The sequence below is a fragment of the Pezoporus wallicus genome, unplaced genomic scaffold, assembly GCF_028554395.1.
Source record: "Pezoporus wallicus isolate ANWC-B61680 ecotype Strahan unplaced genomic scaffold, APGP_CSIRO_Pwel_v1 contig_8542, whole genome shotgun sequence".
Taxonomy (NCBI): Eukaryota; Metazoa; Chordata; class Aves; order Psittaciformes; family Psittacidae; genus Pezoporus; species Pezoporus wallicus.
In genome coordinates this window covers 5,375,337-5,391,128 of record NW_026640148.1, presented here as the reverse complement: position 1 = coordinate 5,391,128, position 15,792 = coordinate 5,375,337, and the positions used below count along the sequence as shown (strand labels likewise).

The window sequence follows — 15,792 nt, the reverse complement described above, 5'->3', positions numbered from 1 at the left end:
ATGCAGATAAAGTGTCTAATAGCTCTTCATCTTCTGTCTTGTGCAGGTTACAGTCAGATGGTGGTGATGGGGTAAATGTGTAACACTAAACCCCCAAAACTCCCTGCAATACTGTCCCACTTTTAGCTTGCTGCCTGTATCTCAGAAGCCAGTTTGGGTCTGACTCTTGAAACACAGTAAAACAAGCCTGTAAACTAACCTATAAACCCCACTATGAATTTACACATCAGAATGCAATAGTTTCACAAAGATCTGAAAACCCTAGTTTCTGTCCTACTGCATCCAGAATGCTCATCCCTCAAACAATCACCTTGACCCAACTTAATTCCTTTTGAAGTCAGGAGTTTAATGACTCCCATTATATTTTTAATTTCAGAAAATTCTAGATTTTTTTTTTTTAAGAAAAAAGTTCTGTAAATCAAAAACCTTTGCTGGGGAAAAAGTCAACTAATGCAAATCTGTACACTGAGCATGCTCTCTACACAATCCAGGATTACATCTTTTTTAAGCAAGGCCTGCTGTTTCCTTCCATTATATCCGGCAGTGGAAGAGGCACGCATTCCTCCAGGGATACAGTCACTGCTGTAACCATTTGTGTAAGAATATATGAAGTTACAGCATTGAAAATATACCTGCCACAACCTCACTGAAGAGAGTGGGGTAGGCAGAGCAGGAGAAAGAGAGAGAATGTGAGAACTGAAGTCTGTGATTGCAAAGCCTACGAACATTAACTTACTTTTCTTTTGAAAGATAAGCCACCAAAATATAAACGGATGGTCTGCAATCTTGTTAACTCAGTCTGGCACAATAAGGACAAGTTAAGCTGCAGGAAAAAGGGTACAAATCTCCTCGAAGCCTTATATGGTTGTGTTTTTGAAGCTCAGAGGTACAATAGGCAGTACTCTTTCCTATTAGTAATAAACCCCCCACCTAAACAACAGGGCGAAAAACCGTTTTTCCACCTAAGACAAAATTATGGAACAAAATTAATGCTCTTGGAAGACAATGTAAATATTTATTTCAAAACATACTGAACTAAGCCTGATGCAGCCTGCTACCATGTGCTGAAATGAAGCTTTTCTTCTCTAAGATTCCATTTTATTCTATTAAGAGTATATTTTAAGTTTTCTGAAACACATCTTTCATCCCAGGATGAAATAATTCCTGCAATTTCAGCCTCCCTCGCATAGAGAAGCAACAAAAGCATCAGCATTTTTACCTTTCTTCTGACTGCCTCTACACATCTTGGGGGAGGAAAAGCTTGATGTTTGTGGAAACTGATGTCAGCAAAATTGTATCAATCCACTTTTCAGCAAGTTTCTAACAGCAGCCTCAAAAGTGCAGCTTTTCCATCCTACAGTAGTGTGCAACTACTTCATTTCATTTTCTCCAATATGAACCATTAAATACTCAGAAGCTATAACATGTATGGTACCAAACGAAGTGTGATTTCATTCTACAGTGCTCTTTCAACAAATATAAAGAAATAGACTTACTCTAAATACCTTTCCGAGTACAGAAATAGCCTCTACCAAAACTTTTGTTACCCCCAAATCAATACACAACTTTAAAGGAAAAAAGAAATAGAATTATTGAGACATTTGGTGATCCAATAATGATGACGACTTTATGAAAAAAGTGCTCAGATAATGAAAGACTTATTACTAGCACTTACACTAGCTAAAGTCACTTAATATCTCTTTTGACCAAGTTAATAGCAGCAAAGACTAAAAATCATACTAAAGTGAGGTCCTAGCCCCCTCAATAAAATTTAACTGTCTATATTTGGTCAATATCCAGTGTACGCTTTTGATTTCTCTAGATCCACTTGCATAAGTTTGAAGTGACAAAGCTCAATGCATGTTCCCCAAAGTCTGCTTGATACATTAGCTCCAATTTCAGTTTCAAAGATACTTGTAATCCACAGTCATTCTAACACCTAGCATAAAAAGTTCTAACATTTGAAAAATGCATTTCAGCTTTTTAACCATCCAAGGTAATTTGTAATCTCAAACTTTCTAGGGGGCTGAGATGCTACGGTCACAAGAGCGTACGAATATCTACGCCATCAACTGGAGTGAAGCAGTAACACTACTTTTGGCACTTCTGCCTCTCTGTGTCAATAAAGCTGCAACACAGGTATCAGGAACCCAAGGAAACGCAGGTTACAGTAGCTTGCAAAGGAGATGACAAAAAGGCTTAGATTATTCCCAGACTGACTTTAAATGACCCTGCTGGGTTACAGTTATTTTCAGAATATTAGAGAATCCAGCAAAAAGGTGAGATGTGCTTTATGGACTGCTGTGCCATGGCTAGACTGATCTGTTACCTGCTACACTTCTAAAGATTCCTGAAGCATCTCGAGCCCATGATTCATGCTATAGGGACTAGGTTTAATAGCAAATGAACTCAAGTTTTGCCATACGACACTTCCATCTGCACTGTAGTTGTACACGACATAATAAGAACATGGTAGAGTTCAAAGAGTTCAGCTTTTTCTCCCACTTCAAACATTAATAGTTGTCTTAAAAGATGCATTAAAAGAAAAAAGGCATGGCCATCTGATGCTCTGCTTATACAAAGGAGAGGCAACAGACATTTTCTTTGTTTTGGTAACAATTTCCAAAAGTCAGTTTCACACAATTGTTTTCAATTAACCCTTAGAATCAATCCCAGTATTTGGAAAAGCCAAATAAGAGCAAGAACTTAAACGCAGCTGGGAGGGGAGGAGGAAGAAGTGGGAAACAGGAACTGTATAGGCTTATAAGGATGACAGAAAAAAAAGAATTTAGAAAAAGAATTTTATATCAAATATCAAAATCCATAATTTGTGTTGCCTTACATGGCTTCTGTGAGGAAAAAACAACCCAAAGCAAAAATCCCAGAACAAGAAATTCTGCTTAAGTATACGGAAACTAGTCAAAGCGTTGGCCTGCTTTCAAGTTTTGTCTGTCTTCAGGATGTCTCAACTTGCAAGACACAACACGCTGATTAAGTCATGCAATAGAAAAAAAAGTTCAGGAAAGTGAAAAGGAAAGTTCAGGAAAAATTATGAAGAAAAGCACAGGAGAGAACAAGGAATGACAAGAGATCCTACGTAGTACACTTGCATTTTGCAGTTTTGCATCTTTCCTAGTGTAACTACTTTATCAAACAATTCAAGCTCCTTCCTTTTGTAAGGACACTGAAGATTTATTGAAGTTAATTCTCATCCATTTGTATTAGTAAAACATCTTGGCTTAATCTGCAAGGCAGCTCCCCTGAATGAGCAGAAAGGTGCAAGAACAGCCTTCAGTCACAGCATTTCAAAGACTTTATGCCACATCATCAACTCAACCAGTTCCACCCTCCTTTGACCTCTGCTGTTCTCCAGGCTTAAGCCCTCCAGCTGTGCAACCATCTACAGTAAAGATACACTACCTACACTGCTGCGGCAACAACAGCTTCAAGCTAACAAACCCAAGTTACTGCAAACACAGTCTTTTAAAGTTTCTTTAAATTGAGACCATTTCAGAAATTTTCCTGCTGCACGACATCTCTAGGAGCCCTTGAAACTACAAAATAAGAGCAAGTGACACAGCAGCTTCTTCACAAACCAACTTTATCTCCAGAGGTGAAGGAAAGTGAAAAAAAAATTAAAATCAAACAATCCAGAAATTAGCAGCAGGAAAACTATTATTTCATAGTTTTCCTTATTCTCCCAACATTGCTTTAACTCTGTAAGAGTCCACCTACTTCTCCCACTATTCTCCAACCCTTCACTTGCGTCAGAAATAGTAACTAACCCTTAAAATCAAAACACCCCACAAATTAAACAAAAACAAGCCCATCACCAAATAAACCACAAAACTAAAAAAACACTGCCCATCCTTTGATTACACTTTCTGCAGAGTGATCTTTTGCCAGCATCCCCATCCAAAATAAAATAAAGTGTTCCCACTTCCTTTCATTGGAGGATGCAAACTAAGGCTTAAATTGATTTTTTTTACCCCTGAACTAAAACTTCTAAGGCTGTAGATTTTAATCAGAAACCCAGTATTTTGATTACTAAAAACCCTGTTACCACCATACTAGTTCAGGAATGAGAAAAAAAACCCAAACAATGTTCACTAGGTTCACTTTTTTCTGTATTGCATAAAAGAATTACAGAATAAGACCACAGTACTTACTTAGCCATGAGTTTTGCTATTCGATGACAGTCATTCTTGTTGTAAAACCAGATACTGTAAATTGACACTTGAAGATAAAAAAAAAGTACAAATGTAAGACAGAGGTTTAAGAAAAAAAATAATTAATAAAATCAGTAGGAAATCCCTTAGATCTGCAACATATGAATTACCATCAGTTTCCACTCAATATTCTGTGTGACTGACCAGTATTTATAAAGTAATCAGAAGTAGCACATGTGCAAACACAAATCCAGTTCAGCCAGTTTAAATGCAAGAACTACAAAATGTTGATACTGTTTGTAACTAAAAGTGACAGAAAAATTAAGTTTGAACTATCAGATGTCTTCTGTGACCTTCTGTTCGGAATTACTGACTTCACCATTTAAACTAGGCTAAAGAATATCCTTTCTAATTTTTAAGCACTCATTTTTAAACTTATCAATTTTTGAAGGTCAACAAAAATGTTAAAGTTGGAATTACAGTACGATAGTTTAGACAGAGGCTTTCTGGTAGTTTCCCTCTCCAAATTATTTTTGTAAAAGAAGTACTTGTATAGTCAAGAATCTCAATCAAAATCATTTCAGGCCATGGCAAAGGCAGCAATAATTTATCAGACTTTTTTCCTAGACATTCCAGTTATCCTAGGCTTACTGCGTTGGACCAAAACCCTCAAACAGTCATGCCCATACTTAATTTCTATAGCAACATCCTAAGACAAACTGAAGTTCTACTTCACTTTTTTATTAACAACTATACTCATCTGGGTGTTTGTTTCAGGTTACAGCTTAAGCAACAGACAACAAAGCTTTTCAAGTCACAGACAGAAATCAATACAGCACAATTTAAGGAACTTTCTCTTACAAAAGATGAAACAATTAAAAAAGCATTAAAAACATGTAGCCAATGCTTATGAAATATTTATTAATATTTACAGTTCAATACAACTGAATTGTCTACTGGCTAGAAACATGAAAATGTTTCTAATTTGAGCTACTTCTGTAGTCATGTAGCATACTACAGCACTGAAGAAAAGCTCTTTCCCTTCCCTGACTTCATTATCAGACAAACTACCAAGAGAAGAAAGCTTCTTCAAAAGCATACTTGCTGAAGAAATGAAGATAAGGAACCTATAGTGATATCTTCATAGGACAAATGATAAAAGGCACACTCGATTCTGCCAGAAGCAGGCCTACACAAGACCAGAAGTAGATTAAAATCTCAGTTTGGTATACAGACTATCAGGCTTTTTTCCACTTTGTATTACTGGCAAGCAATCAGAGGGAGTCATGGCAAAACATTAAGAGTACTACAAAGATGTACAGCAGATTATGAACAAGTAAACTTGAGCATTAACTTAGATACGGTCCAACAGGCTGTAATGTTTACCTTCCTCTTTTTAAAAGAGGAATTATCAATTCAGCTCTCTTGCCCTAGAAGTATGTGTCTCCCAACTCCATTACTGTATCTGACATACTTTGTGCATGCATGCAATTTTAGCTATGAACATCCTTATTTAAAGGAGAGCTGGTACTTACCAATTTTTACGTATATACATGGTCTTTCTACTACACCCAGCAAATCTTCAGCTGAATAAGTCTAATAGCATATCTTTCTACTGCAGCTCTTCTAAGAGTTTCATCCAACAAAGCCAATAAATTATGCGACTCATTTTTTCAATTTAGTTCAACATTTTTTATCGAGTTTTTCTACATTGAATGCTGGGCAGCATCTTTAGTAGTCAAGTAGAAGCAGTTTGTAATCATCATCATCAATATCTTTCAGTTGGATTCACATACATTTAAACACACAAGAAGTAATGAGTAATCCATACCACAGACAAATCAGACTTTATAAAATGAAGTCATCAGTTACCTTCATCTACACTCTTCTCTGATGTATGCAATTTTTATTAGAAACGTTAACCCGCAAATATTTATCTGAACAAAACACTCAACTTCTCTCCAAGCTTGACCAGGTCAATCATTAAAACTTGTTTGAAACTGCTATGGGAAAACAGATTTTGAGAAAACAAAAGCATTATGGAAGTCCTCCTGCTCAAACCTAACAGCTGGGTGACACCAAAAGGAAGGTCTTGGTCTCTTCAGCACCAAGCTCCCATTGCTCCCACAGGCAGTCAGCTTACTGTACCAATATTAACCAGACATCAGATCTGAATTAAGAGTCGGGATAGCAAAAAGCAACAGTGAGGCGGGGGCCTCACTTTCTGGGAATATAAAATGAATTTGCATCCCAAAGCTGTACTTTCACTTCAGTTTGCATTTTAACTAAGCAGAAAAAAGCGGTGTCACCATCCCACAAATTTGCCATTAACTCATCCTATACCAGTTCACCCCTCTCCCTCATGTCAACTGGATACATTTTAGTCCAGAGTAGTTCCTTGATACTATTTGTGCCTCTAGTTCACAAACATGCCAGGTAGCACAAGAGAGAGAATAGAAACAAGAAGCTGGGGGCAGCACAGTAAGACAAAACTGTTAAAAAAGTTCATGGAACTGTAGTCAGAGAATACCAGGCCACACATTGGGACTAATCAGCACTGCTAGTTTCAGCAATTCCAGACACTACCACTCTTTTGCCTTGGGCAGTTCAGCCATTTGTGCAGACAGGGCTTCATCTCATTCAAAAAGATGATGTTTAAAAGTTACCTTAACTAGCTGGAAGAGTTGACAGAAGAGACAGAAGTTTTATTTTACAGTTCCAATTTAGATGTTGCTATTCAATGAAAAGTAACAACTGGAAGGGGAGGACAAATAACAGCCTTTCAAGCTGTCGCTAGAAAGAAAGGACTCAATTTGAAACCCATCCTACAGGAAATCATTTATAAAGAAATGCATGTGTACACGATTCACATATGGTACATGCATCATTTTACACTTCAAATGAAGTTTAAGACAAAAGCACATAAAGCAGTCTCTCTCAAAGCTCATGGTTCTTCTAACAGCAAGGTTAGCTGAAATGTCACCTCTCCTCAGTCAATATGCTCTAGTATCTTCTTCACTAAGAGTCCTCATTCACTATTCAGATTTTCCTCATTTTAAATATTAGCCTGCCAAACAGATTTATAAATCACTGGAATTAATAAGAAAGGGAAGGGCTGCTTTATTATTGTTTTGAATATCTAAGGGCTGTGTTCACAGCACAGTCCCACAAGCAGTTGTACTGGAGTAATTCAGCAGGTGGCAAGCAAGACCAGGAACCCTTTAACAAATGCCACCTGATGAAGTACAGTGTGAAAAAGAGTGATTACTACTTTGCTACACCAAACCAAAGTGGAAATCCCCTTCCAGTTAGAGTGCCATCCTTCAGATCAAACAAAGTATTTTTAGAACTTAACAGCTTTCAATGGTTCCTACCCCTGCAGCTTTCATTGCTGCTTCTGCTGCAGAGGTATCAAGAATAGGCTCCCTTCTTATCTCAGCCTGAACCGCTGGGTTAATGCATTCGCTGGACTGCCATTCAGCTTCAGCAAGCACAGAGATATGCTATACTTAATGCATTGCCAGCTGGGAACAGAGATGATAACAAGAGACTTTCCTTACCAGGAAAGATGCCCTGGTTTGAAACCACTCGAGCTTTTTCAAATAATTTTAATTGACATTATGGAACTCTTCTTGCTTTCAATATTCTGAATATAACTTTGGGTAATTAATACTGATACAACAAGCCCAGGAGACAACACTTTATAATCTAGTTTACAGCTTAAACATACAAACCTTTCCAAAATCCATTATTTTTGGTTTACTAACTCTTACCCTTGGACAGGAATAAGAAGCGAGAGAAAACAAAAAAAAACCCACACAAAACAAGGGCCATTTATTTTAATACCCAAATTCTACACTTGGCATCTGTCTTTTCAGCACCATGGAAATCAATCTGCCTGACCCTGCATGTGAACTACCTTGGACTGAAAAGCCTTTTCAGCAAGACCAACACTACCGATACAGCGGAAAAGTTGTAAGTGAGAAAGACTTAGCGGAATACTTCTTGCAGACTTTAAGAGGTAAGTTGACCATTGCTTAAAACTTCAACTAATTTTCCGCTATTATTAATCACACTATCAACTATCGTCTCAAAACTCTCACATTACAGGTCTGAACTTTCAGACTGGTCTATTATTACTGGCAGAACTGTATATATTTTTTTCTTTAATCAGAGTTTAGTGGACTTCATAGAACACAGACAAAAGGGAATAAGCCTAGGTTCATTTAAAAAAATGGCCAGTAAGATTTAATGCTTCATGAATAAATATTCTAAAGAATGTTCATGTGTCCAGAGGGAAAGTTATACAAGGACCACAGGGATCCAGCAACACACATTCCAGATTAGGGAATAATAAACAGCACATTAAGTATGAAGTATAATCTAAAGAAAATATAAAATCCACCTTTTAAGATGAACTCTAAATCAGAAAAAAAAACATTACATTAAGCAAAACAATTTCTTTTTACCTTGGCAATTTATTTGTTAACATTTAGAGATACTTGCTTTCTTCAGTTCTTTCTAACAATTTTCCTATTTACCACTGTAACTGGTATAATGTCTGAGCTTCTCAGCCACACCCCAGACCATGTGCTTTAAGATCTGATGTAATGAATACTGAGTAAATGGCCTAAGTTTTCAGGCAGCATTATATGCAACTTTTAAAGTAGATACAGCCTTTCTCAAAGACTTGGGGTTAGGTATTCTTTTGGGGCTTGAACCATATTATGTAGCCAGAATGATTTTTGAGGAAAAAAAAAAATTAAAAAAAATCTGGATTTAAGGAATATTTCCCCATTAATGGTTAAAATACTGAAAAGGTGGGAAAAACACCTCTATGTGTCCAACATCTAACGAGAACAATGAGTAACAAATAGACCCAAATGTCTTCCATTCCACTGAGTGAACACAACAAAGACTTAAGAAAGCCACTGTATCACTTGGTCTATTCTCCTTCCAGAACACCCATGAGACTCCTTCATATCCCACTTTGCAAAAACAGAGGGATAAAGGATCTCATGTCTACAGCTTAACGAAAGTTTGTTCCGATATGCAAACCAAAGATTCCACTGCATATTAAAAATAAGTATTTGAACAAATAAAACTATAAAAGAATTATAAATCCTACAAAAATATTATGATCTGGCATGAAAGGCTATTCATTCTTATAGCCTCCTGCCATGCAAAAATAATGTTTATATACTGCTTGCAAAGTTCCTCACATACCTTGTCAGAAGCTCTGCACAGACTGGAGTATGTTACATGATATACTCAGAACAGATCTCATGCTATTCAAGACAGAAATGCCAGAGGTCCAATCTGGTAAATATAACATATAATAATATATATATATATATATAAAAGATATATAAGATAATATATATGGTAAATATAACAGATAAATATAACCTCACCCTTACTATCTTAAGCCAAGACAGAATCCCAGAGCAAAGTTTTTATAAAACAGTAGTATCATATTAGGTTATAAAGATTGTTAACATGGAACCTTCCCTGTGTATGTGGTGGCATAATTTTGCTTTGATCATCTTCTACTAATTCTACCATGCTTTCTGGAAGTGTAAACCCAGATTTGCCACTGATCCTGTTACAACCTAAATATATTTGACTCTGCCAAAGAGAAATATTAATAAACACTATTTTAGGTTTTTATCTGAACCATTCCCTATCTGTAAGCTAAGGAAACAGAATCATAGAATGACAGAATAGTTAGGGTTGGAAAGGACCTTAAGATCATCAAGTTCCAACCCCCCTGCCATAGGCAAGGACACCTCACACTAAACCATATCACCCAAGGCTTCGTCCAACCTGGTCTTGAACACTGCCAGGGATGGAACATTCACAACCTCCCTGGGCAACCTATTCCAGTGCCTCACCACCCTAACAGGAAAGAATTTCCTTCTTATATCCAATCTAAACTTCCCCTGTTTAAGTTTTAACCCGTTACCCCTTGTCCTATCACTACAGTCCCTAATGAAGGGAGGGACTGTAGCATCCCTATGGGCCCCCCGAGCCCCCTTCAGATACTGGAAGGCTGCTATGAGGTCTCCCCACAGCCTTCTCTTCTCTAGGCTGAACAGCCCCAACTTTCTCAGACTGTCTTCATACAGGAAGTGCTCCAGTCCCCTGATCATCCTCATGGCCCTTCTCTGGACTTGTTCCAACAGTTCCGTGTCCTTTTTATGTTGAGGACACCAGAACTGCACACAATACTCCAGGTGAGGTCTCACAAGAGCAGAGTAGAGGGGCAGGATCACCTCCTTGGACCTGCTGGTCATGCTCCTTTTGATGCAGCCCAGGATACGGTTGGCTTTCTGGGCCGCAAGCGCACACTGAAGCCGGCTCATGTTCATTTTCTCATTGACCAACACCCCCAAGTCCTTCCACGCAGGGCTGCTCTGAATCTCTTCTCTGCCCAACCTGTAGCTGTGCCTGGCATTGCTCCCACCCAGGTGTAGGACCTTGCACTTGGCATGGTTAAACTTCATGAGGTTGGCATCAGCCCACCTCACAAGCGTGTCAAGGTCCCTCTGGATGGCATTCCTTCCCTCCAGGGTATCAACCGAACCACACAGCTTGGTGTCATCGGCAAACTTGCTGGGGGCGCACTCAATCCCACTGTCCATGTCAGCGACAAAGATGTTGAACAAGACCGGTCCCAACACTGATCCCTGAGGGACACCACTCGTTACTGGTCTCCAGCTGGACATTGAGCCATTGACCACAACTCTCTGTGTGCGGCCATCCAGCCAGTTCCTTATTCACCGAGTGGTCCATCCATCAAATTGATGTTTCTCCAATTTAGAGACAAGGATGTTGTGTGGGACAGTGTTGAACACTTTGCACAAGTCCAGGTAGATGACATCAACTGCTCTACCCCTGTCCATCAGTTCTGTAGCCCCATCACAGAAGGCCACCACATTGGTCAGGCAGGATTTCCCCTTAGTGAAGCCACGCTGGCTGTCACCGAGCACCCTGTTGATTTTCATGTGCCTTAGCATGCCTTCCAGGAGAATCTGCTCCGAGATTTTGCCAGGCACAGAGGTGAGACTGACTGGTCTGTAATTCCCCGGGTCATCCATTTTCCCCTTCTTGAAAATGGGGGTTATATTTCCCTTTTTCCAGTCATTGGGAACTTCACCTGACTGCCACGATTTTTCAATCATTTACTTCCCTAATCATCCAGGCTTCTCAAATTCCTGAGAAGTTTTTACTTTTTCCTCTCAATGACGCGTACAGAAGCAGGACTGACAAGATTATCAAACAGAGGAGACCACCTACCTTATGCTGTTCTTTGTCACCATAACAGAATCCATACTACTACTTACAGACCCTAGAGGCTTTCCAAGGGGCACACAGGAAAGCATTAACATTCGACTGTTCTTTTCGCTACACTGAAGCATCGCCAAAGCAGTGTTTCTGTCTAATTCAAGGGCATATTCTGACAGGAAGAAGACATGGTGTTGAAAAGTACTGTATTGAAACAGCATACAGGGAGGTTCTGCGAGTAACTGAGTAAGAGGAAAGTGTCATGAGACAGCAACAAATTAGTCTGAAGAACTCTGCCTAGAAAAGACAACATGAAATGATACCTTTGTATCAGGAGGACCCTCTAATCTGTGGGGTGCCTTTTATTTATCTAGTTAACCTACTGTGAATTTCATATACACACATACTTCCTCTTCCCTTCTCTAAGGGCTACATAATTTATATTTTGAGCTCTTCGGAGTAGCAGGACTTTTCATGTGAACCTACTTGGAACACAGTGCACTAGGACTCTGAAGCTTGACTGATGTTCCCAACACACTATTAGATTCCAAAAGGCAGCAAGAAGACACTGGCTACTATTTTACCACTCATTTGTACAACTATCCCAACACCTAAACTTGCTGGAGTCCAGACTCCAGGAAATTCTGTATAGACATCTATCTCCCAAGTCCAAAACCTAGTGGGGAAAAAGAAATCTTCAACTAAGAGCTGAGCAATTGTCTCAACTTCTTGAAGCAACAACCAACTAATATTTATTTTTTAACTTGCAAAAGAGAAAGCCCTTAGAACATCAACAGACATCTCACTGGAACCTGCCCCATCACGTTACCCTTGAAACAGACATTGCAGTAATCAGAAATGGTCTAGGTTATAAAACAGAACATGAAGCTTATATGGATTAAAGAAAGTTATACTCACAGTTAGCATTTCTGTACAGAAGAAAAGGTTCATGGAGCTGAAACTCCAAATCTTTATTTACTGGTTCAACCAGGTTGTGCATGTTCAGTCGATTCACTATCGTAAAGCCATGATAAGGAGAAGCTGACCTATTGTTTCAATTAAGACAAAGCCAAGGATTAATACCTTCATCAATGTACACTATTTTCTGAAGCAGTTATGAATTAATTTTCAAATCCCTACTTCTTTATTAGGTGAAGCTTTAGTAGTCCTGAAGCTCAGTTTTTCATCTATGTCATTTCTTGGCATGCTGACTCATTCCAATTTAAAATTATGCTTACCTCAAAATAGGATTAGGATTAACATTACAGTTCTACACTGCTAAACTGCTGAATCACAGATATTCCTCAAAAAACATCTATTAAAAAAAAACACACAGGTCCAGGATTAAAATGCAAGTGTGTTCGATACTTCACATGAGATAGTTTTGAGGCATTTTAGAATTGCTTAGTGAAACACTTTTTATTATCTACATTTTTGCTAGACACCAGGTGGTAAAACAAAACATTAAGAAAGCACTGCAAGTTCAAATCAGTTTTAGAGCCGTTTTCTCTTGCCACATGAATGTCTTGTCAACACACACAATTGTGCCTGCAAGCATTGATATAATCAAGAGCAGCACGGTGAAGAGACGGTAAAACCCAGACATAATTAGCCAGTAAATGTTAAGATTTCTGTAACAATACAGCCACTTTTACCGAATGGCCAGCAGCGAAATCTATGGATGGAGCAAGCAATTCTTACCATCACGAGTCAGTCTTTTAATGTGCATAACAGAACTTGTTTAAAATAATCAGTCACAGGGAAACGTTTTGCCCTTTTTGTCTGTTTGTTTTGTTTTAGTTTGGTTGGCTTTCTTACACTACGCATTTTCCCGCTTGGAGCTAAAGTAAAGTAGACAGGAACTGGTTGCTTGTATCCCTTCACAGTGCCATTATAGAATACTGCAATGACCTAGCCTGTGGCAGTCTGTGTCAGGTCTGCATTATGTGTCTCACATTCAACAGTAAGATTTCTTTGTTAGATTTTTTTATTTGCCCGTAATCTAAAGCTTAAATCAGTGGTTGGTTTTATGTGCTGGTTCTCCCCTTGTACCCATTTTTTCTATCCCATATAACTGGAAGTTTCTTCCCTGGTTTTGATGAGGAAATCAAGGAATCACCCCCAACCTATACACTAGCAGATCTCCAGCCTTTAGACAACTTTGTTCATTTACAAAAGTTTCTTTCACATTCTGACAGCAAGTTAGGACAGATTATTTAAAATGCCATCTGTATTGCTTTCACAATCAATTTTATGGATTTTAGGAGACAAAAAAAGACTCAACATTTAACTCAATACATTAACAAATGCTCCTGCATTAACAAAATGAACTAGGTTTTTGTGTGGCTACGTATGCAGTGTTCATCAAGTTTTATGATGTTTCAGCAGCATTTTTAAGTGCTCTTGTCAATTATTCACTTATATGCAGAGTTTATTCATTTTCAAGTGAGTATACAGACATTAACAGCTAGACAAATGAGTAATTGTGAGTTTACTGGATGCAGTAAATCCACGATGAATGCCACACATGAAGCCACCTGGGGTTTATTTTCTTATGGAAGAGAGCCACCCCACCCTCTCCCAAAAAATCCCAATCGACCAACAACAAAGCATCTTTACCTTTTGTACACAAACAAGGTCCCTTCTATGTTGGTTTTCTCCTAAAAAAATACAGCAATTGTATTTAAGGCATATGCTTGTTCACACAGTTACATAAAACTTTTGTATAGCATTTTAACTACCAAGATTTACAATATCCTTCTATTTCCATAAGGTTTGACATCGTAAGACTGAAAATACGATCTCTTACTTTTGGAGACTACTTGTTTTTAATTAGTAAGGTAGGAAATTAAATCAATTTTCCAGAAGATTTTGCTCATGCTTTCAACCTGATGGTGGGATATACAGTAGTTTACAGCCCTCCTTATGCTGAGCCTCATGGGTCACAGCTGAACACCTTTCTCACAACTACTTATTTTAAATATGGACCACAGTCCATTCGTCTAAAAATATTAGACAGGTAGTCTTCCACAACAGCAATGACAGCAGAGCCAACAACAAAACAACTATGGACTACAGCTCTTTCATATTTCTGTTTTCACGGCAACCTTTGCCATGTGCTTGTGACCTGCAAACACCAAAAGCTGTGTGCAGCCCCAGTGCTGCACATGGCAATGTGAAGTTCCACATATTTTCATTTTTATAGTTTTATGATAAAACTGGTACCCAAGCAAAAACTGCATTTTAATGCTATGACAAACACTTAGCACCTCTCAAATCTAACTCCTAAATTAGGGGTTTGTTCAACACACATAAGCAACAACAACAAATTACAATTAAAAGACAAACAACAAAAAGTAAACGCAGCAACGGCATCCAAGAGCAAAAAGAACCCTCCAGCCTCGCTGCTGTTTCAGTCACAGCTACCTAGAGGCGATGAACGACGTGCAGGCACCGGCTCTCTCTCCGCGGGACAGGCGCCCTTAGGGGCCGACACCCCGGCGGGGAACAGGCACCCAAATCCCAAACCTCCCTCTGGTCGCGAGCAGGCCCCGGTCTGGGCGGCTGCTGGAGCGACAGCACAGGCGACCGGAACCGCGGCCACGGCAGCGAATGCCCTGCCTGGGGCTGCGCCGCCACCACCCGGTCCGACCCGGGCGTTGAAAGAGCCGGGTTCGCTTCTCCGGACTTACCCACTCGTTGGCCTTCGGGCTGAAGCTGTAGAGCGCTACCTGCCCGGTCACGTCAGCGATGCTGGTGATGTAAGGGTCGTGCTGCTGCAGGGCCGCCAGACTCATCTCCTGCTCCACTCTGCTTACCGACTCCATCTTAGCTCCCAGCAACCACTCGCGGCGGAGGCCAAGAAGCAGCCACGTGGCGTCAGCGGTGCACCCTTCCCCGCCGCCGGCCGGAACGCCGAGCCCTGTGCCTGTCGTTCCGCCGGCGCACCAGCCTTCCCCAGGGTTTCGCCGCGCTAGCTACAGGCTGCCGGTCCTCTCAGTTCGCAGGAGGGGAGCTTTTCCAGCCGCCTCGGGACCCGGAGTCGTTTCACCGGGTCCGTAGGCTTCGTCTTCACCAGCTCTCAGCTCCCTTGGCCGTGGGGCTTGGGCAGCGACTGTGCCCGAGGCAGCCCCGGCCCTGCTGCTTCTCGGGGTTCAGCCAGATGCGTGGCAGCCAGGCTGTGGTGTGTTCCTGCCTTGGCTGGGCCTCCACCAGCTGCGGGTTTGGCCAGGCGCCTCCATGGCAGCTGGCACAGCTGAGCGATGGCCTCCACGCTCCCATGCCACCAGGCGCTCACACACCATTGCCATACCTTGCCAAACGAGAGCTGTACTCC

The 15,792-nt window shown here is 40.1% G+C and overlaps 1 protein-coding gene across 4 annotated transcripts in view; it reads right to left on the bottom strand.

The window, feature by feature from the left end:
* The window catches only part of DCP1A (decapping mRNA 1A), a 34,016-nt gene extending 18,680 nt beyond the window's left edge, over positions 1 to 15,336 (bottom strand). Inside the window, exons 1-4 of one of the 4 annotated variants that reach the window (XR_008973240.1) lie at positions 15,149 to 15,336; positions 14,076 to 14,116; positions 12,375 to 12,502; positions 4,170 to 4,236 (exon numbers count right to left, since the gene is read on the bottom strand). Coding sequence is in view for 3 of the 4 variants with exons in the window: in XM_057417575.1 (XP_057273558.1) it covers positions 4,170 to 4,236; positions 12,375 to 12,502; positions 14,076 to 14,116; positions 15,149 to 15,283 (371 nt within the window). In the remaining variant the exon portion in view is untranslated. Of the gene's footprint in view, positions 1 to 4,169; positions 4,237 to 12,374; positions 12,503 to 12,694; positions 12,771 to 14,075; positions 14,117 to 15,148 lie in introns of those variants that run through there. The other 3 variants (XM_057417575.1, XM_057417577.1, XM_057417576.1) reach the window with 3 other exon arrangements.
* Between the last annotated feature and the right edge of the window lie 456 nt (positions 15,337 to 15,792).